The 23,947-nt window shown below is 39.0% G+C and overlaps 1 protein-coding gene across 4 annotated transcripts in view; it reads right to left on the reverse strand.

The window, feature by feature from the left end:
- gria3a (glutamate receptor, ionotropic, AMPA 3a) overlaps positions 1-23,947 on the reverse strand; it is an 81,904-nt gene that overhangs the window by 33,387 nt on the left and 24,570 nt on the right. For all 4 annotated transcript variants that reach the window (XM_051674570.1, XM_051674560.1, XM_051674587.1 and 1 more), the window contains exons 5-10: positions 15,562-15,615; positions 15,307-15,468; positions 10,279-10,446; positions 9,981-10,085; positions 8,430-8,537; positions 116-322 (exon numbers count right to left, since the gene is read on the reverse strand). In XM_051674570.1, the coding sequence (XP_051530530.1) occupies positions 116-322; positions 8,430-8,537; positions 9,981-10,085; positions 10,279-10,446; positions 15,307-15,468; positions 15,562-15,615 (804 nt within the window). The remainder of the gene's footprint in view (positions 1-115; positions 323-8,429; positions 8,538-9,980; positions 10,086-10,278; positions 10,447-15,306; positions 15,469-15,561; positions 15,616-23,947) is intronic.

The raw sequence follows: 23,947 nt of genomic DNA on the forward strand, positions 1-23,947 counted from the left end.
TTTTGACAGCAGACTCAGTGATTTTATGTAAGGGCCTCCTAAGTGTTACTGGCCTCACACAGCCAATATCCCACCCCTCACCCCCAACTGCCGACAATTTTTTTCCAACACTCACCCCGTATACCAACTCCCCCACCATGCCGTTCCAGGTCTTGGTCTCAGGGTCGCGTGCTCCGTACTTTCCATCAGCCACAATGGACAGTTTGTACTTTATGCCCACATGCTTGGCGATTTCTGATGCCAAGTCTACACAGTAGCCCTCATACCGCTCATTCCCATCCAACTGCATATAATTCCTCTTGTACATTACATAGGGAGCTTCCTGTTAACCAAATCAGATGGGGTTCAGCTTGCTTTGAACACACACACAATAAAAAAAATTAAAAAAAAGATCATTCATCTGCAATCATGCTTACATGTATCTTTCTCTTTCTCTCTCTCTCTCACACACTCACACACACACGCACACCAGTGTTGGGTAAATTACTCAGTAAAAGTAATCCATTACAGATTGAGAATTATATTAAAAATGTAATCAGATTATTTTACTGATTACTTTTCCAGAAAGTACTCACATTACAAACATTACAAAGTAACTTTTAGTTACTTTCTAACACATATTTCACAGAAAAGTTTGTTTTTCTGCTCAAATTCAAAATAATGTCTACATTATCATGTCTATACACACCTTACAGACATGCAAACAGATGTACATATAAACATTATGAATTTTTCAGATGTATTCTAAATGAATAATATTATTTAGAAATATATGTAGCCTAAGTGCTTAAAAACAATTTACTTAATTGAAATTCATTAACTGTAATCTTATTTCAAGAATTTAAAATGTAATGTTTTACACTAATTTTATACTTTAGTAATTAGATTACAGTAAATAATTACTTTGTAATCAGATTACACCCAATACTGACACACACATACACACACACACACGTTTAATTCTTACTTATTCACACCAACACATATTGAAATATAAACATGCACAGCACGTGTCATAACAGCAATGTGACTGACAGCCAAATGCAGCAAAAAAAAATAATAATAATAATAAAAAAAAAAACAGCTAAAAGCTGGGGCTGCAGCTGGAGGCTAGTTTGAATTAAAACTGGGTTGGGGGTTTAAGCTTTAGCAGTGGATTCTAAATTCTCAGTAAGGAGAGCAGAGTTAGATGGGTGGAGTGCAGAAGAGAGAGCAGACAGAGATGTGAATTTGCAGGTTCTCTTATTAGGAAACTGGTGTCATTTGCCAGTCTAAAGCAAGCAAGGATGGGGGGAGTTGTTAAGAGCTCTATTTCAGAACCTCACACACATACACATACAGTGCATTCAGGAGGTGTGTTAAAGAGGGCAGCAGAGGTTTTCTCATCTTTGATTTTAATTATCAAACTCTAGTTTATCATCATCAATACCAAACCTTAGCTTTAACATAATTAGATGAAACTCAACAGATAAAACAAATTTCTTTCAATTCATTAAATCAGACTTTAACAGCAAAATATAAATTTTTAGTTTTAACAGCATATCAAACTTTAGTCCTAACAGAATCAAAACAAACCTAAGTCTCAAATATACTGCATCAAAGTCTTAAAAGCAGCAAATCAAACTCGAAAGCACTGAAATCAACATACATATTCTGATTCAATCTACTCTATCATACTGTTTTCCAAAATGGTCCATCTCAAACACATATTAATTTGTATTGATGACGGGAGAGTCGAACGTCTTCTCCAGCACATCCCAAAGACTTTAAATGGGGTTAAGGTCAGGACTCTGTGGTGGCCAGTTCATGTGTGAAAATGTTTCCTCATGCTTCCTGAACCACTCTTTCACAATTTGAGCCCGATTAATCTTGCCTTTGTCGTCCTGGAATATGCCCGTGCCATCAGGGAAGAAAAAAATCCATTGATGGGATAACATGGTCATTCAGTACATTCAGGTAGTCAGCTGATTTTATTGCAGCATAATGTTGCTGAGCCTAGACCTGACCAACAGATAACACTGCCTCCAGAGGCTTTTACTGTACAGTGGACACTATGCATGATGGGTGCATCGCTTCATGTGCTTCCCTTCTTACCATGACGCACCCATCGCTTTAGAATAGGTTAAATCTGGACTCATCAGACCACATGCTCCACAGTCCAATCTTTATGCTTACTAGCAAATTAAAGTCGTTTTTTTCCGATTAGCCTCACTAACAAGTGGATTTATTGTGGCCACACAGCTGTTTAGTCCCAATTCTGTACATTCTCGTCGCATTGTGTGTGTAGAAATGCTCTTACTTCCACTATTAAAAATAGTTGTGAGTTCTACTATCGATTTTTTATTATGTGACTTCAAGCGTTTTAGTGATCTCTGATCACGATAATTCAAGATTTTTTTCCGATACCTTCTGTGAAGCTGACGGTTACCACTATCCTTACAGGTTTTAATAATATGTTGGACAGTTCTTAACCTAATTCCAGTGATTTCAGCAATCTCCTTTGTTGTTTTCTTTGCTTGATGCAGACCAATAATTTGCCCCTTCAGAAACACAGTAACATTGTGGCATGGGGGTGGGGGGCATGGTCATGTGTCTGTCTGTGGGAAAGGGAGAGCGGTAGGCTTGTCACCTGGGTTGTGATTACTCTAACACTTGTCTCTCATTATAGTGATGGCGGAGAGGGAGCGGCACAAGAGTGGTATGAACTCATGTACCTGAAAAGTCGACAGTGCTAAAGACTCTAAAGAGTGTGCTACGAGAAAAAATAAACACTCCTGACTCCTCTGTTGTCCACGAACTCAGAACTATTACAAACATCTTTTCCACGACCACGGGATATGTCTTCCGACATGGCTGTTTAAGAAATGGAAGCCTAAGCAATAATTCTCGCAGAGGACTCGTAGTAGCATTACATCATTCATTCATCAGGCAGGCAACTCATCCAATCATTATCTAGCCTATGCCTTATAAGGTCCCACAGCTGTCTCATTGCTTGAATGCCGTGTCACTTTCACTCGCATATGAGCAAAACACACAAGCACAGAACACACTATGCATATGCAACCTCGATGCTCACGCTCCCGATTTCATCCAACAAGATACTCGAGTTTTCTGTTTATTCTTCTTTTGACGGAACAATTGCAAATAAATAGCGGGTGGCGTTTGGGGTGTAGGCGTTCTGCCTTCAATGTTCTTCTATTCACTGTTCATCATATTCATTATCTGCATGAACAATCACTTTTCAAGTGGCAATGTTCATTTTTTTGGCAAGGTTTCACATTACAAGAGTTTTCGATGCACATTGCACACCGATCTTCACGTTAGGTGTAAGAAAGATTGTGTGTTCTGCAGCCATATCAGCTGCGTCATGCCTGTTTACATCTGGTTACATCAGCATTGTATGCCCGAGTATATCCCAGTAACGGGGAATCAGCATGCATGTCAGAGGCGGACTGGCCATCGGGAGAACTGTGACTTTGCCCGGTGGGCCGGCCACAAAACGGAGCTGCGATATGCCAAAGTGGGCCGCGATATGCAGAAGGAGACAGCGACACACATTGCCACGACAACCACCCCAACACCCTGCAACAACTTTTCTGCAGGGCTGATCAACAACTTTTCTCCAGGGCTGATTTTTATTCTCAGTCCACCCCTGATGCATGTTGATTATGCACAACTACTATCAGTGTATGAGTCTGATTATCTCCATTAAGTTCAGCTGATGCTTCTTGTTTTCTGCTAGTCGCGACTATTGCATGTTAAATCAAGAACTCTTGCTATGATTTTCTTCAGATGCCTCCAATCACATCTTCTTTAAAGGGGCAGTATCATTGTTGCTGTGTAACTTGTAAGACCTAGTGGTAGACTATGGTGCTAAAACATTCCTGAAATTGAATTAATAGCATATTATAATTGGGCATTGTCATATAGTTTTATGTAGTTGCAGTGATTCGTGTTTTCTTATTCTTTTGTTTTCTCGGGTCAGATCGTATTCCGTTTTCACTCATTCGCATGTGAAAAAGAAACCGAATTATCTCACATGCTATGGCTATGCTTTTCAAGCAAACAGCACTTTGTTGTCCCACATTTGGTACTTTCCTCGATGTTCATGCACCTGGTCTCCATCAGCAACATAAGCAAGTTTCATTTATTTTCTTTTGGGGGAACAATATTCTTATCCATAGTTGGCGCAAAGCAGAAGCCCTATATCAACACTGTCCAGAAGCGCTGTCGACTTCTCTGGGCTCGGTCTTATCTTAGATGGAAATCAGAACAGTGTAACCATGTTTTTTTGGTCCGATGAGTCCACATTTCAAATAGTTTTTGAAAAACACAGCCGTCGTGTTCTCTGGGCCAAAGAGGAAAAGGACCATCCAAGCTGTTATCAGCATCAGGTCCAAAAGCCAGTGTCTGTATGGGCAAGGGGTGTGTCAGTGCCCATGGCATGGGTAACTCGCACATCTGTGAGGGCAGCATTAATGCAGACAGAAATGTACAAATTTTGGAGCAGCACATACTGCCATCCAGCACCGTCTTTTTCATGGACGTCCTGGAATTTTCAGCAGGACAACTTCAAACCACATACTTGCCGAATAAGCAGAGAGTGCGGGTGCTAGAATAGCCTGCCTGCAGTCCTGACCATCTCCAATTGAGAATAAGTGGTGCATTATGAAGCGCACAATACGGCAACGAAGACCCCGTACAATTGTGCAGCTAAAGACCTGCATAATGGATGAATGGGGGAAAATTTCACTTTTTAAACTTAACAAACTTGTGTCTTTAGTGCCTAAATGTTAATAAGTGTTATTAGAGGGCCTGGGTAGCTCAGCGAGTATTGCCGCTGACTACCACTCCTGGAGTCACAAGTTCGAATGATTGACTCCAGCTAGGTCTCCTAAGCAACCAAATTGGCCTGGTTGCTAGGAAGGGTAGAGCCACATGGGGTAACTTCTTCGTAGTCATGATTAGGGGTTCTCACTCTCAATGGGGCATGTGGTAAGTTGTGCGTGGATCGCGGAGAGTAGCATGAGCCTCCACATGCTGGGAATCTTAGCACAGCAGGCATAATTGCTGCCAACCAGAACATTTTGAATGAAATGGGAAGGACCAATCATGCATTGCAGTTGTCCAATGTTTTCCTTTTACTAAGGGGTAATTTCAATGTACCAGTTGTAGGTATTTCCATTGTTGGTTAAACTGCCCTAATAATGTCTTAATTATATGATCGTCTTTATCAATCTACATTTATGTATTCAGCATATTACAGCTTGCCACAACTTTGCATGGGTACACTGTTTGCTGAGACACATTGCAAGCATTGCCAGCCATTACACAGGCAGTAGTTCACATAAATGCATTGCAAGCATTGCTACCCATTTCATGGGCAGTCTGTTTCACAGACACATCGCAAGCACTGTCGCCCATTCCATGGGCTGTCTGTTTTACAGACACATTGTGTTTCAGAAACACATCACAAGGCAATGCCACCCATTTCATGGGCAGTCTGTTTCACAGACACATCGCAAGCATTGCGCCCATTTCATGGGCTGTCTGTTTCACGGACACATCATGAAGCAATGCCACCCATTCCATGGGAAGTGCGTTTGCACAAACACATCGGAAGCTATGCCATTTCACAAAGCTAGTCATCTTTCTGCAGGATATGGCACTATTACATGCCATTTGTAAGGTTTCATGTTTGCTAGTAATATAAGTTTATATTCACAGTATTACTAATATCTCTGCTTTTTTCAGTTTCCTTCACCTGAGTCCTGGTCAACTAAATTGAACTATTAGTTAGTTCTCCTTTATGGGGGATACAAGTTAAATTATGTTCTAATTTCCTTTTGGGGGTAAGCTTCTCTACCCTGCCGTCATCACCTTTCAGCAGGTTCTGATGGTTCGAGCGAGAACCCTGATGCTGAACCGTAGAACGGGGCTTAAGCCAAGGGAAACTAATCTATAACTAACACTTGTTATTTCATCCTATTGAGTTCTCTGAGAGAAATGGAATCCTAAGCGATAATTCTCACAGAGGACTCGAAGTAGCATTACGTCATTCATTCATTCATTCATTAATTTTACATTTACATTTATGCATTTGGCAGACGCTTTTATCCAAAGCGACTTACAGTGCCCTTATTACAGGGACAATCCCCCTGGAGCAACCTGGAGTTAAGTGCCTTGCTCAAGGACACAATGGTGGTGGCTGTGGGGATTGAACCAACAACCTTTTGCTTACCAGTTCAGTGCTTTAGTCCACCACGCCACCACCATCATTCAATTCTGGCATCTCATCCAATCATCTAGCATATGCCTTATAAGGTCCCACAGCTGTCTCACTGCTTGTATGCCATGTCACTTTCACCCACCGCCACCCCAACACCACCAGTTTAGGTCCCATCCTGTTGTGGGGGGTAACCTCATCTTCCCTGCCGTCATCGCCTTCCAGCAGGTTCTGATGATTCGAGCGAGAATCCTGACACTGAACCGTAGGACGGGGCTTACGCCAAGGGAAACTACTCTATAACTAACTCTTGTTATTCCATACTATCGAGTTCTCTGAGAGAAATGAGAAGCTACACACTGCACCAGTTAGGTTTAAAAGAATTGTTACCAGCTGAAACATATTAATCACTGCAATAATGATCCAATCAAAGGCTCTTAAGTATCTGCTTATTTAAATCCAAACGGCAACTTTTTTTGTTGGACAGGCAGTGTATTAGACACAAGCACATCTGTCTTCTAGGCATAACAAATCATTCTTTTCACAAACTCCATTAGTTATTAGTGTATTTCACTGTCTGAATCTACTTATGAGGTCATCATAGGCAGAGTCAGAAAGAGGTCATCATTTCTTTTAAATGTACCATAAGGCGAACCTTATGGTACATTTAAATATAACTTTGCTTCTCTGACTAACTAAATTCGGTGATATCTAGATATGTTCATTTCTGTTATTATAATTGTCTGTATAAATGTTGACTTTGCTAATAAATATAAAAATATTTAATAATAATAATATTTTTTGTATGATCTGTTTCAATGACAAAATTACTAAGTTGACTTAATTTTCTCAACCATGCTTCCTTTTTCTCTGTCTGTGAGAAAGGTTTAGCTTCTGTGACCTTCAGGTCATACATTATTCAAATGACTAATTACCATATTCACCCTTTAATTAATATTCTTGCAGATTTGTCTCAGTCCTCGCCTCTATGTTTCTCCCCCCGCCCTCAAGTTCTCAGATTTAAGGACATAATCATGAATCTTGTTTAAGACCAGCCATAATCACTGTATAGTCCTCACTGATTTAACTTTCAGCATTTGGCTTAATTAATTATTGTTTGACACATTGTGACACAGTCGACGTAACATGTCCAGTAGACATAACATTTCCACATGCCTAACATATATTTAACTTTGGCACATGTCCTTTTTGAAATGCTCTAGATCCAGACTTTTTTATTTATTTCTTTCAAAGTGATCCGTGGACCCTTAGAGATACGTGGTCCTGCAGGTTCTGTTTACTATTATGATCTGTTAAGCATTATAGAAAATTTAAATGTGTGTTAATGTTATTAATAGTTATCATAAAGTGTTACTAAAAAATAAATCAAACCTTTTTATATTGGGGTCTGTAATGTTTGAAAAATTCTGTTCTATATTTAAAAAAATATATACATTAACTATTTTTAGATTTAATTTGCTATTGTATCATAAATTATCCTTTTGTAACATTATCTTTTGTCTGAGAGTAAAGCTTTGTACACTCTTCAGTCCACTTCACACAAATGTATCACCTTCAATGACTCCCTGGAGCTATTAGTGGGGGCAATTTTGTAATTGTTTAGGAAGCTAAATGAAGGAAGAACTATCTGCACCTTTATAAGTTAATTGGACTGCTGAAAATTAAAAACAGGACCACAGCAATGTAACAGCACATCTAAAAGTCGTAAAATGATGCACTTTCTTGTTTTTTATGATATTCACTATTTCAGAGCATGTGTGAGAAAACCATCAGCTAAGTATTTTTGTGTGTGTCTTTAATATGTATTTTTATATCATTTGCATCCAGCCCAGCATCTCAGTCCTCTTGCCCACTGCACAGAAGCTGTTCAGTACTTACGTTTGGTGAAAGAACAGAGGTAGAGAGAGGGAGCTTGTAACCTATTTCTTACCAAACCCAGTATTGTGATGTCACTGCTACAACAGGCCACCGGAATGGAACTGAAAATGCTTTGGCACTCACACGGATACAGTTGAAACACTCTTCTGTGATCGACTGTTTCAAAATGTAGTGAGTGAGTGCAAAGCAACTCAAACAGAAAAGTGTTCTGCCCCCCCAGAATACAATGCAACAATGACACTAAACCTGGAAGGGCAGAAGGATCATGGTTCGCGATATTTAAAAGTAGCATTGGATAGTGTACCATAATAGTAGTGACCACAATGGTTCTGTTTTCCACAGAGGAGGATTCGTTGGTAACCTGCTGCTCCACTATATAAACAAATTTCTCATATTCGTTCCAGTAGCCAATCTGCAAGTGACAGAAACAACAATGGTATAAATAAAATCGACCCATCACAGTTAACAAACAAAAGACTCAACAGCAATTCAGAAAGAAAATGACAACATACTGACATGATTTCTGGAAAGTGCATTCCAACTTTTGGATACAGCAGAGGTTAAAGCTTCAATAATAACTGACTGTTGGGTTTTAATTAGGTCACAGAAACATATTTAAAGAATTTACATTTAAATTTAAATATTACTAATAGTATTTTCTAGTGGTTATGCTGGTTTATGCTGTATTAACAATAAATGCATTAATCGCGATTAAGAAAAATGTACACGTTAAACTTTTTTAAATTAATCGCATATGTTAACGCAGAGGTGTCAAACTCGGTTCCTGGAGGGCCACAGTCCAGCAGAGTTTAGCTCCAACCCTAATTAAACACACATGAAGCAGCTAATCAAGGTCTTCAGGAGTGTCTGAAGATTACAAGGAGGCATTTTGGAGCAGGGCTGGAACTAAACTCTGCAGGGCTGCGGCCCTCCAGGAACTGAGCTTGACACCCATTAACGTGTTAATTTGACAGCTCTAGTATTTTCACAAGTAGATGATTTTCTAGGTTTCTAGTGGAACCCCAAGCATAAAATCAGTAATGTTACTCTAAACAGGATATAAGGGTTAAAGAAGTTAAGCTCAATCGAATGTATTTGTGGCAAAATATTTATTACCTCAATTTAATTTTTATTTGTCCCTCCTTTTATAAAACTAACTAGCTAACCAGGCACTTACAATGGAAGTGAATGGCACCAATTTATAAATGTTAAGATACCCACTGTTTTAAAAGTATAGCCACAAGACAATATGCATGCTAACATGATTATAGTGTAATAAAACCGCTGACCTTTTCTGTGTAAAGTTATATCCAATTTTACAACTTTGGATGTAACGCTCTAAACCCTTAAACTGTAAAATGACCATAAAAATTATTTAAACAACTTTACATTTCAAGTATTTAGAGAAGAATGAAAGTGCTTTTATGAAATTTTAAGCTTCACATTTCTGCCTTTGGACCCACCAAAAATTGGCCCCATTCACTTCCATTCTAAGTGCCTCACTGTAATTTCAATTTTTGCCTTTTTTTAAAGAAAAGAAGAGACGAGTCTAAATTATTTTATTGTAGTAATCAACATTATGCCATAAATTCTGTTGATTGATCTTAACTTGTATTAACCCAGAATATTCCTTTAAGTCTACAAAAAATTATCAAAATAACACATGAATTTGGCTTGAGAATAGTTATGAAAAATTAGATTAGGTGTGAAGGGCAGTGTTTTGTAGTTATTTTGTCTTTGAGATGAGACAATCATGCATGTAGGCATGTCTTGCTAAAATTTGTAAAATGACACATGGCTCCACTATGACAGTATCAAGTGAATTTATAGATACTGCCCTCCCAGAGTCACTAACCTTTCTGGCTCCTCCAGGTTTCATCTCATAAACATCAATGGTGTAATTTGATCGTCGTCCAAACGAGTCGAACTGAATATTTCCCGTCATACCCTGAACCTGTACCTGCAGGATGAGAGCACACAGGAGCAACAGTAACACCCACAAAATAACAACCACAAAAAAAAACAGACAAGCATTAAACAATGTCAGTACGTATACAGGCAGAAAATAAGATAAAATCCTTGCAAATCCAGAGATATCTCTCAGCTAGTATGGGTCTGTGGGGTGGATGAGGCCCTTTGGAGACCCCTCCTACCATTTTGAGAGCTCTCTCAATGTCGATTCCCTGGCTCCATGGTACAGCTGGATTGGCAAGGCAGTCACCTGCACTCCCTCGACGGGAAATATCCACACGTTGACGCCTCAAATACCGAAATGCCTCAACTATCACCAGGATGGCATCATGAGTCAGTGCAGAGGTATACTAAATAAAAGAACAAACAGATGAACAAATTACAAAAAGTGCAGGCACACATCAGTATTTAAACAGAGCTACACAAACCCTCACAGGCCTTGTTCACACAGAACACAAAACAGATTCAAATATGATATTTATTGAATATATATAAGGTATACACTGATGAGCCAAAGCATTATGACCAGCTGCCTAATATATGTTGGTCCTCCATGTGCCGCCAAAACAGCACCGACCCACCGAGGCATGGACTCTACAAGATCCCTGTAGGTGTCCTGTGGTATCTGACACCAAGACATTAGCAGCAGATCCTTCAAGTTTCGAGGTGGAGCCACCGTGGATCGGACTTGTCGGTCCAGCACTTCCCACAGATGCTCAATCGGATTGAGATCTGGGGAATTTGGAGGCCAGGGCAACACCTTGAACTCTTCATCATATTCCTCAAACCATTCCCGAACAATGTGTGCAGTGTGGCAGGGCGCATTATATTGCTGAAAGAGGCCACTGCCATCAGGGAATACCATTGCCATGAAGGGGTGTACCTGGACTACAATGATGTTTAGGAAAGTAGCACGTGTCAAATTGACGTCCACATGAATGGCCGGACCCAGGGTTTCACAGCAAATCATTTCCCAGAGCATCACACTCCCTCCAACAGCTTGTCATCTTCCCACAGTGCATCCTGGTGCCATCACTTCCCCAGGTAAACGGCGCACACGTACACGGCCATCCACGTGATGTTAAAAAAATAAATAAAATAAAATAAAAAAAATAAAAAAAATGGGACTCATCTGACCAGATGACCTTCTTACACTGCTCCAAGGTCCAGTTCCGATGCTCGCGTACCCACTGTATTAGCTTTTGACTGTAGACAGGGGTCATCATGGGCACTCTGACCGGTCTGTGGCTACGCAACCCCATATGCAGCAGGGTGCAATGCACTGTGTGTTGTGGCACATTCCTCCCGTAACCATCATTCAAATTTTCTGTGACTTGTGCCACAGTAGACCTTCTGGTCGGTTCAGACCAAACAGGAGATCCTTAGTTGCTCTCGCACAAAGTTGTCGCAGGGGCTCTCGTAGGCGTACATGGACTGTTTGGGTTTAGAGGGATGGACACTTTTTGGCGCTGTCGTGCGTGGTTAATGCGCACGTTTTTCTTTTTTCTGTTTGTTTGGTTCGGGGGGAAGTTCGGGGTTTGACTGTTGCACTGATGTTGGAATGTGGTCTTTATAATTTTATTTTTGACACACAATCTATTTTTCTCATATGTCAAAATGTCAAATTTTGATATGAGTGGATTGTCTCTCTCCACATGGAATGTGAATCGGTTGGGTCACCCCATAAAAAGAAATAAGGTTGTTTCTTTTCTTAAACGTAAGAAATATGATATAGTGTTTCTTCAAGAAATGCATCTTTCCCCGCAGGAAGCTAAAATTTGGGAAGATATGGGGTGGACATGTTTTCTTTAGTGTTGGCTCAAGTAAGAGCAGGGGAGTCATTACACTGATAAGTAAACATCTACAATTCAAATGTCTCAAACAGATTAAAGATAAATTAGGAAGAGTTATTATTGTTTTAGCAGAAATTCAGGGGCAAAGGTTGATTTTGGCTAATATTTACGCATCTAACGCAGATGATCGGGGCTTTTATAGATCTTGAAGGGATGTTGCAAGCTGTTGGCACCCCTCATGATATAATATTGGGAGGAAACTTTAATCTTTTGATGGATTCAGTCCTTGATCATAGTGAAGCAAAAGTGTGTAAGCCCCCTAGAGCAACAGTAATGATTCACAGGATGTGTAAGTATCTTGGTCTTGCAGATATTTGGAGACTTTTAAACCAATCTGGCAGGGTTATACATTTTTTTCATCAGTCCATGAGATTTATTCTAGAATAGATTTTTTTATATATCTAAGTCCCTCATTTCATCTGTTGTTGACTGTTCAATTGGAAACACCTTAGTCTCAGATCACGCCCTGGTGAGTGTTGCCACATATGGAGAAAAAGAATTCATACAGTTGGCGATTTATTGTATCCCTTTTGCAAAATCCTGATTTCCAACAAATGTTAAAGGCTGAAATCAGTGTTTATATGGGTTTATACTGGTCCTCAGTATCCTCTGTGGGCGTGACTTGGGAGGCACTTAAGGCGGTTCTTAGGGATCGGATCATACAGTATGCTTCATTCATCAAAATATCCAAAGCACGAGAACTCGTGGAGTTGGAAGGGAATATTAAAAGTGCCAAGGCAGAGTGATTGTCGTCTGATGGCCTCAAAGAATTGACCCGATTAAAATACAGATATAATACTATTTTGTCTCGGAAGGTGGAGTTTTAGTTATTCAGGGCAAGACAGTCATGCTTTGAGTCGGGGAACAAAGAAGGGAAGCTTTTGGCTAGATATATAAAGCAAAGAGAGTCTTTTTCTACCATTCCCTCAGTGAAATCTGGTGGTGAAATTTTACCTCGCCAATTGATATTAATAATGCTTTTAAAGAATTTTATCTTGATCTCTATTGTTCCACGTCTTCGTCTACTGATGAAGATATTAGAAACTTTCTGGAACCATTAGAACTCCCTAAACTGACGACTGAGCAAAACAATTCTCTTGATTCTGAGATAACCTTAGAGGAGCTTGGCGAGGTAATTAAGGCCTCGCCTACAGGCAAGGCTCTGGGGCCAGGTGGCTTTGCCGCTGAGTATTTTAGATCTTATGCTACAGAACTGGCTCTGCTTTTGTTAGAAGTTTATATGGAATCATTAAAGAATGGAAAGCTTCCGCCAACCATGACACAAGCCCGGATCAGTCTGATTCTTAAAAAAGACAAAGATCCAAGCGAGTGTAAGAGTTATTGTCTAATTTCCCTGATCCAGCTAGATATTAAAATATTGTCAAAAGTTCTGGCTAACCGATTAAGTAAAGTTATGCCATCCTTTATACATATAGATCAGGTGGGGTTTATTCGGGACTGCAGCTCTTCTGATAACAATAGGCGTTTCATCACTATTATGTGGTCAGTGGCGAATGATCAGAATCCGGTCGCGGCCATCTCACTTTATGCCGAAAAGGCGTTTGATATGGTAGAATGGGATTATCTTTTTAAGATTTTGGAAATATGTAGGGGGCCCTGGGTAGCTCAGTGGTAAAAGACGCTGGCTACCACCCCTGGAGTTCGCTAGTTCGAATCCCAGGGCGTGCTGAGTGACTCCAGCAAAGTCTCCTAAGCAACCAAATTGACCCGGTTGCTAGGGAGGGTAGAGTCACATAGGGTAACCTCATCGTGGTCGCTATAATGTGGCTCGTTCCTGGTGGGGCGCGTGGTGAGTTGAGCGTGGATGCCGCGGTGGATGGCGTGAAGCACGCGCTATGTCCCTGTAGCAACGCACTCAACAAGCTACGTGATAAGATGCGCGGGTTGGCGGTCTCAGACGCAGAGGCAGCTGTGATTCATCCTCCACCACCCGGATTGAGGCGAATCACTACACGACCACGAGCACTTAAAAGCGCATTGGGAATTGGGCATTCCAAATTGGGTGAAAAAAAAATCATTAAAAAAAAAGATTTTGGAAATATACAGGTTCAGGAATACTTTTATTGGATGGATTGGAAAGACACCTGGTAGCAGATAGACATTGGATAGACACCCGGTAGCGGCGGTACAAACAAACGGATTAATTTCTGATTATTTTACTCTGGACGGGGCACCCAGCAGGGTTTCCCTCTTTCCCCATTACTGTTCTGTCTTGCCCTGGAACCATTAGCAGCTGCGATAAGAAGGGAAGATGATTTTCCAGGGGTGGTGGCAGGAGGTATGGCACATAAGCGTTTGCTTTACGCAGATGATATTTTATCTGGGAGAGGTGAATACTGCTTTTGGAAAAGGTCATGAGGCAACTTCTCTTAAGAGATAATGGGAGAAAGATTTAAATTTGGTATTGGAGGAGGGAGTGTGGGCTAGGTTTCTAAAAAACATCAAGTTTGCATCTAGAGATGCAAGGGTGCGCCTCATGCAATTCAAGATTTTACATAGATTCTATTGGACCCCCTCTAGATTGTATAGGCTTGGTCTTAAAGACACACCCACCTGCTAATGATGCCAATCAGAAGTTGGAGATACAACCCATGTCTTTTGGGAGGGTGTTAAGATCCAAGAATTTTGGTTAAAGGTTCAGAGTTGTTTGTGTGACATTTTGGGCACTTAAATTTTACTTTGCCCCAGACTTTGCATTTTGGGCAATGGGGCGGTCATAAATTTGGGGGATAAACATATAAAAAAGTTGGGTTCTGACCAGTATCATGCTTGGCCTTATTTTAAGGGGTTGGAAGTCGGAAGGAGTGCCATCATTTTCGGAGTGGTGTGTGGAGATGGGGAGGGTGGCAGCTTTCGAGGAGGTGGCAAATAGAAGGCTGGGGTTTGGGGACTTGTTTTTCAGGAAATGGGGTAATTATTTAGCATTTTTGGGGGACTCTATGGGAGGGCATGGGGAGAGAGAAGTTTAGTTTAATTATGTATGTTTATTATATATTTAATTTTTCTTTTTTGTGTGTGTGTGTGTGTATTATTATACAGGGGTGACCATAGGGGTGTTCGTTGGGGGTTAGGGTGGGGTTGGTGATTGTGGAGGGATATTAGTGGGGGTTAAATGTTGATTCGATGCGTATGTGTTGTGTTTTTCTCTGTTGTGTACTTTTGAATCAATAAAAATGTTAATTACAAAAAACTCAAAAAGGTCAATTATGTGACATATGGACTATTTAAGTCACACAAGCATAAAAAATATATAATCATAATCACACTGCATATATATGTCACAAATGACACACATAAATAAACACATCATAAATGCACATAAATAGGGACACAGACCTTCAGAGGCGTGTTTCTAGATTCAGGAAACTCTCTCTCGTCGAGTCGTTCCCAGCGCTGGAGAAACTGCTGCACAATTGGACTTTCAGGATTTATAATTTGGAAGCCGGTTATGTTAGCACCACCTGAGAACACCTTATCCAAACTCATATTAGAAAATCCCTGCAGAAAACCAGTGTCAATGGTCAAAGAAAGGTGGCCAGAAGAAGAGTATAAGTGAAGTAAGTGCTCATGTGTGTGCGTGTATTTCCTCACAAGATTAGCCAGGATGTAATGATATCCTCGACTGTTCTTTCCTGAGATCACAACCTGTAAATAACAGAATAAAAGAGTGTGTTACTCAATACTATATCTAATTGTTTACTTAGATCATGTTCTGAAATTAAAAATAAATTACAAATTAAATGGAATAGCCATAATCCTGAAAAACTGCAGAAGGCTGAATCTGTATATGTGCATTTTGCAGTCCCAGCAGTGAAAAAGGCTTAATTGCAATTTATTGCTATTTATTTACATAAACAGTAAACAGTTACTGAGGAAAACCTTTAGGCTATGAGTGACATTTATAAGGTATTTTATGGGTGAAATTATTGTTTTAAGCTAAACTTTTTATGTTAAATTTTACTCCAAATACCCCAAATTATTTCATTTTCAATTAATATACAAAATTAAAAACTTCCAGGTATTCAAAATAGCCATCAGCGGATACAATAATCAGCATTTCCCTAAAAGGTTTTAAAATGTCATTAATACCACATTATTACCATGTCATGGTACTTAAAATGTAAGATGGCAATAATGAATGTCTAAAAAAATTAAAGAATGTTAGGTTAAAATACCTAGAGAGTAGAACACCACATTCTATGTATGGAATTTTGTATTTAAATATTTTTCATGAAAAAAATAAAAATAAATCAGGTCAAAAGAGCCCATGGTTACAGAATCATCCAAAAATTAATGAACTGTATTAATTTCCTTGCTTGAATTTGTTTGGCATCATGGAGCTAGTATTACATTGATTCCACACACACATCACTGGAGTGTGTTATTATTTATTGTTCCTATTCTATGCAGGTACTTGAATACATTGGAAATATTAAAATCTTTTAGTGTCATGCCAGTAAGGTTTTGCTGACTCTTGTGCACAACATAAAGATATGATCCACACACACAGTTATTGATTTTCAAACAGTAGCAGACAGCCAGTCTGCTGAAAGCGCTGTGCTCCGATTAGCTTTCTTTGAATGTTGATTGATTTACTTGTGGATTTCATTATCTCTGTGACCTCCCAGTGACACACTCACATTCAAATTCTCTCCTACTTTGTCTGAGTGTATATGTGTGTGTGTGTGTGTGTGTGTATAAAAGACTAAAAATATAGAGACCGAGAGGGAAAACAGAAAGAGAAAGAGTGATAGAGACAAACAGAAAGGGAGAATGTAACAGTACCTTTGAGAGCTGTATTTCTGGATGAGAGGAAAGAGAGTATTTTTAGTTTTCTCACTGTTCCCCTGTTACAGGACACTGTGCCCTAGTTAAACACACACACCTCTCGCAGTAACACTATTTTTATCCGCTTATTTGCTAACGACTTTTGAATTTTAGAAAGGTACTGATTATTTCCACAAACAGAACTTTGCCTGATCTCTCACGATAGATAGATAGATCGATCAGGGGTCAGCAACCTATGGCAATGCTGACCAATGCTAACCAATGCTGGCATGCCAGCAACGGCGAGAGAGGAGTAGACTATTTTATTTTATTTATATAAATTCCGCAAAGACAATGTTACTAATTTACCCACTGAATGATGATGTTGTACCACATGCTTCACTTATTAATGTGAGACATATTTTGCAGGTTACTCTCCATTTCTTATTTTCAGAATCTTCTTCAAAATTTTCAAATGCAAATTTTATCACTGCAGGCTCTGACATTTTCCAGACTGCTATATAGAGAATACAGTCCAGTTTTACGAGATGCCTTCGTAATCCAAATATATATAAAATAATACAACTAAAGCGAAGTGACTTGAATTGGCTAGTGCACAACAATTGAAGTCTGCATGGCATTAGTCTGATTTTCACTGCATGTGCACTATTAATAATTATGTATACTATTAAGCTATTCAAACAACTATGCATAAAGCTATGCACTGAAAATAACAGTGAAGAAACAAAGCAAGAAAAATGCTGATGTGAAATATTCGCAATAATTGAAAAATCACATTTTGAAAGAACTAATTAATTGAAATTAGAATGACTTCCCAAAGCATGGTTAATTGAGAAATGTGTTTCATATGCATTATTATTCTAACAAAATAATACTGTTTCTTTTTTTTTTTTTTAAATCACAGACATGTCAGCTGAGCGCATAAATTCAACGACCAATCAGAGGCGATTAAGTCAACGGTTCAGCCGTTGCTCACAGACTGAGTTCTGTACGTGCTTACTGCCGCACTCTCAAGCAAGGAGTAAAAACTATGTAAATAAGAAATGTATTGTGCAATTACGACAGCTTTATAATGAGAGTTTTGGGGAGAATGCAGAACTCAGTGAGCTTGCGTTTAACTGAAGTGATTGACAGCTTCAGTGATTATAAATGGAGCGCGTTTTGCTCGCTTTCTGTATATAATTTAATCACAATTTAAATACGTTTTATTTCATGCTGCCAAGAATGAAGTTTGTGTGTCTGTGTATATGTGTGTGAGTGTGTCAGATTGCAGCATCAGCTGGAAAACAACAGATGACTTGTGATGTCAGCAATGACCAAAAAATGGCTCCACTTATTGATGCCCTGGTTCTGTGTTTGTGGTTGTTTGTGTGTGTGTGTGTGTGTATGTGTGTGTGTTCTGCATTGTGAGTGTGTTATCAACTCAACCCTTCATTTCTGAGTGTGTGTGTTTAGCATTGTGGCTGATTTATTGGTTTTATTGAACAAATGTAAAAAAAACAAAAAGAAAAAAAAACCATTGTGTTAAAGTCTCACCAGTTCATTCTGTGTGTGTGTGTGTGTGTGTGTGAGTGGGTGTGTATGTTTTACACTGAGGATGTTTTAGTGTCACACCCTGTAATTTCTATCTGCATTGTGGCTGATTTATTGATTGTATTTGACATAAAAAAAAATTGCTCTGTTTTTTGGTCTGAACATTGTAAAGTTGTCTGTTTGGTCACTGTCTTAATTTAGGCTACTAATTAATAATAGAATGAACTAATTCAGGAACACAGTTCTCAGCTTGTTTGGGATGTGTAGCTGCATAAATATGGCATGCAATAAAATTATAGTAATAGATCTTATTAATAGCGATTAAAATATTCAGGGGAAAAAATCTTTAATTATGATTTTAGTCATAATCATTCAGCCCTACTCCCACCAATAAAGAACACCTCGCAACGTAAAAAGCTTATCAGGTCGTGCGATTACCTCGAGTGAATTCACAGCTTCTACATGGCAGATGTAATCATAAATCATTAATGTTTGCTTTGTGTTGTTAAACCATAGTTCTTGCACTTACATTCATGTGATGAGAGATGGTGCTTGCCGACATATGCGGTATGCCCGAGGCAGATGTACCGTGCTTGCAAATTCTCAGTAATGGTAAAGCGCCAACTAGTGGCTGAAATAATAATTGCATTTAGTGCACTGGTAAATACACAGCGGTCTTGACCATCAAGACCATAGGCTGAGACTGAGATCCAGACCAAGATACTGAGTAACGAGACCCAGACCACATTTATATGGTCTCGAGATGTCTTGAGACCAAGACCATAAGATCCAGACCCCACCTCTGCTACAGAGACTGCTGTATAACATCGATTACTGAGGTGGCTGGCACGACAAACACATAAAGACAAGCATGTAGCCAATGTACTAGAAACTACACAGCAGTTTCGCATGGCACAGGACCTGATAACTGGTAAAATCGCATGCGGCGTTTGTGCAGCCAAGACGGTGCTCGTATCGTGGTTTTGTCGTGGTCAAGAACTTAATTATGTCAAGTCACCCATATCAGGTCTCTCACAGTTTACCAAAACAACATACAGTACTGTGCAAAAGTCTTAGGCACATAAGATGTTTCACAAAAACATTTGTCTTAAGATGGTTATATATGTATCTTCAGTTTTAGTGTGTCAATAGGAAATATACATTTTAAACTCCCGAACATTCCTTTTGCAAATAGAATAGAATAGAAGAACAGGGAGCACTGCAACAGATGTCATGGCCCCCACAGATCCCCTCCACTGAACAGAGTCAGTCTGGGATTACATGAAGAGACAGAAGCAATCGAGACAGCCGAAATAGATAGAAGAACTGTTGCGAACTCTCCAAGAAGCTTGGAACATCCTATCTGTCAACAACCAAGAAAAACTGACCAGGTGACCTAGGAGAATTGGTGCTGTTTTGAAGGCAAAGGTAGTCACATTAAATATTGATTTAGCTTTTTTATCTTTACTGGACTTTGTATGATGTTAATTGATAAATGAAAACTTTATATGGCTTTATTTTTAAAGACATCCTCACTATGAAACATTTTTCACAAGTGCCTAAAACTTTTGCACAGTACTGTATAAAAATAAAAATGCAGAAAAATATTATTAATAATGAGCTATTAAGTCTTTTTAGGCGTAATGTATCCACACATGTAGGCATCTGTAGTCTCTTCTGGTCCACGCAGTGTTGTCAGCTTAAACCGGTCCTTGATGAATTAACTGTACATTTTTAAATAGTCGGGAAATAGTTTTTTATTGCTAAAGCAGACTGCAACTCTGCAAAACAGATAAACAGCACCTATTTATTTTTTTCTATTTTAAAAGCATTGAAGGGCTGCTAAAAATATGTTATTTTACAATTTTTTCCACAATAAAAGGCACAATGAAAAGGTTATTTTGGGCAGCGAAATATTTTGTTTATTATTTAATTATAGATTGGGTGACCAGACATCCCGGTTTATTACACAGGACAGTACAGGTTTTTGTAGGGTCACTGATTTTATTCTTCTTAAATTAAATCTCCTCATTGTCCTTCTGCCTATTGTCTCTGGTAAACTTTGCAAGAAGAAAATCAATTTTGTTGCGTCGCACTTTGATTTGACGATATACAGGTGCATCTCAATAAATTAGAATGTCGTGGAAAAGTTCATTTATTTCAGTAATTCAACTCAAATTGTGAAACTCGTGTATTAAATAAATTCAATGCACACAGACTGAAGTAGTTTAAGTCTTTGGTTCTTTTAATTGTGATGATTTTGGCTCACATTTAACAAAAACCCACCAATTCACTATCTCAAAAAATTAGAATATGGTGACATGCCAATCAGCTAATCAACTCAAAACACCTGCAAAGGTTTCCTGAGCCTTCAAAATGGTCTCTCAGTTTGATTCACTAGGCTACACAATCATGGGGAAGACTGCTGATCTGACAGTTGTCCAGAAGACAATCATTGACACCCTTCACAAGGAGGGTAAGCCACAAACATTCATTGCCAAAGAAGCTGGCTGTTCACAGAGTGCTGTATCCAAGCATGTTAACAGAAAGTTGAGTGGAAGGAAAAAGTGTGGAAGAAAAAGATGCACAACCAACCGAGAGAACCGCAGCCTTATGAGGATTGTCAAGCAAAATCGATTCAAGAATTTGGGTGAACTTCACAAGGAATGGACTGAGGCTGGGGTCAAGGCATCAAGAGCCACCACACACAGACATGTCAAGGAATTTGGCTACAGTTGTCGTATTCCTCTTGTTAAGCCACTCCTGAACCACAGACAACGTCAGAGGCGTCTTACCTGGGCTAAGGAGAAGAAGAACTGGACTGTTGCCCAGTGTTCCAAAGTCCTCTTTTCAGATGAGAGCAAGTTTTGTATTTCATTTGGAAACCAAGGTCCTAGAGTCTGAAGGAAGGGTGGAGAAGCTCATAGCCCAAGTTGCTTGAAGTCCAGTGTTAAGTTTCCACAGTCTGTGATGATTTGGGGTGCAATGTCATCTGCTGGTGTTGGTCCATTGTGTTTTTTGAAAACCAAAGTCACTGCACCCGTTTACCAAGAAATTTTGGAGCACTTCATGCTTCCTTCTGCTGACCAGCTTTTTAAAGATGCTGATTTCATTTTCCAGCAGGATTTGGCACCTGCCCACACTGCCAAAAGCACCAAAAGTTGGTTAAATGACCATGGTGTTGGTGTGCTTGACTGGCCAGCAAACTCACCAGACCTGAACCCCATAGAGAATCTAAGGGGTATTGTCAAGAGGAAAATGAGAAACAAGAGACCAAAAAATGCAGATGAGCTGAAGGCCACTATCAAAGAAACCTGGGCTTCCATACCACCTCAGCAGTGCCACAAACTGATCACCTCCATGCCACGCCGAATTGAGGCAGTAATTAAAGCAAAAGGAGCCCCTACCAAGTATTGAGTACATGTACAGTAAATGAACATACTTTCCAGAAGGCCAACAATTCACTAAAAATGTTTTTTTAATTGGTCTTATGATGTATTCTAATTTTTTGAGATAGTGAATTGGTGGGTTTTTGTTAAATGTGAGCCAAAATCATCACAATTAAAAGAACCAAAGACTTAAACTACTTCAGTCTGTGTGCATTGAATTTATTTAATACACGAGTTTCACAATTTGAGTTGAACTACTGAAATAAATGAACTTTTCCACGACATTCTAATTTATTGAGATGCACCTGTACATTCATTTTAGTCTTCAGCAAATCAGCTGAAATGTGTCTGGTTACCATGGCAATGACGTCATGCACTCTATGTTGTCCTGTCAATCAGCGCAAATAGCCAAAATAACGCAAAAATGCATTTTCAACAACGAGCTGAAAGAAACCGATCCATGTCTTTGCGCAACACGTGAAAATGTAAGCGGGGTGTTTTCCGAATGTTCATTTTCCCCACGAGCACGGAGGTAAATCAGACAAGTGTCACATTCAGCTACACTGCACTTTTTACATAATACAAGCACTTAAAGGAATATTCCTGGTTCAATGTATGTTCAGATCAATCGACAACATTTGTGGCATATTGTTGATTACCACAAAAATAGCCTAAATTTTGACTCGTCCCTCCTTTTCTTAAAAAAAAATCGAGGTTACAGTGAGACACTTAAAATGGAAGTGAATGGGACCAATTTGTGAATGTTAAAATACTGTTTCAAAAGTATAGACACAAGATGTAAACAATATGCGTGTTTACATGATTTTAATGTGATACAATCGCTTACTAACTGCATCTGTGTAAAGTTATAGCCAATTTTACAACTTCTTTGCCATGATGTCGTAATGTCAACAAACCCTAAAAACGACCATAAAAATTACTATTTAAACAACTTCACAGCTCAAATAATACATGAGTTTTAACAGAATATTTAATGCAAGTGCTTTTATAGAATTATAAGCTTAACATTTCTTTGTTTAAACCCTCCAAAAATTGGCCACATTCACTTTCATTTTCCCCATTCACTTCCATTTGAAGTGCCTCACTGTAACAGTTTTTTGACAAGGACAATGAAATAGACAAGTCAAAATAGATTTTTGTGATAATCAATATTATGCCACAAATGCTGCTGATTGAGCTTAACTTGCATTGAACCCGGAACATTCCTTTAATTGTTGAGATGTGGGGATTGTATTTTGAATTTTAGGTTTCATTGTTGTGAATATTGTGTTAAAGTGTATACATGACATGACAAGTCTACGCATAATTACACATGCAATATGAAATTATATGGCTAGAATAAGCTATGTGGAATTTATAAATAAAAAATGTACAGTATTTTTATTAAGAAAGTGGGCAGCTTCACAGCTCAGGACAAAGCAGGGACTCAAACAATTATTACACAAACAGACATTAATCATCGAGAAAGCAACACACCATATTAAAGGGTTTGCTCTCATGCCAATAGCTCTAAAGCTTGCGTGCAGTCTGTCTCATGAACGCGCACAGGAAATCAACGGTTGGTGAAGATTTCCTTCAGAACAAGATTTGAGTCGCATACAATAATTTATTAGACTTCTGAATTATACTTTTGTGTTCTTTTGAAGCTTGAAGAGGTGGTCACCATAAACTGCCATTGTGTGACATCACTGAGCAAAATTCTTTTTTTTTTCACAATTTCTCCCTTGGTGTTAAGAAAAAGAAAGAAAATCATATGGAGTTATAACAACACAGGGGTGAGTAAACAATGACTGAATTTTCATTTTTGGAACTTTTAGAACCAAGGGAAAGTAAACATTTGAACAGGATCATTTGTTTAAATTCAGTTACCATTTTGTCTTGTGGAATATATGTGAGTTGTCAAATAGCTTCTTCAAGGTAGTACTAAATAAATTTGTATGATACCTCTTATTTTTTTTAAACGATAAGATATGGATGCATCAGGGTTTTAGGTGCACAAGCAGTGCGTAGAACTGCCCCACGTTTTCTGCAAATTAACAATCATGTCCATGTTAAATGGCCTAATATTAGCAGTGGGCTTTACTACTGTTTTCGGATGTAGCATTTGCTGCTCGCAATCACCAGTAACGTTAGTCTAGCTGATAACAACAACTAAGCGGAAGTGTGGAGCATCCGAGAGGAAGTCTCTCTCCGTAATTGCGCCACCCATGGAGAAGTCAGGAAAAAGGTTGATAGTGACAATGACA

The sequence above is a fragment of the Myxocyprinus asiaticus genome, chromosome 3, assembly GCF_019703515.2.
Source record: "Myxocyprinus asiaticus isolate MX2 ecotype Aquarium Trade chromosome 3, UBuf_Myxa_2, whole genome shotgun sequence".
Taxonomy (NCBI): Eukaryota; Metazoa; Chordata; class Actinopteri; order Cypriniformes; family Catostomidae; genus Myxocyprinus; species Myxocyprinus asiaticus.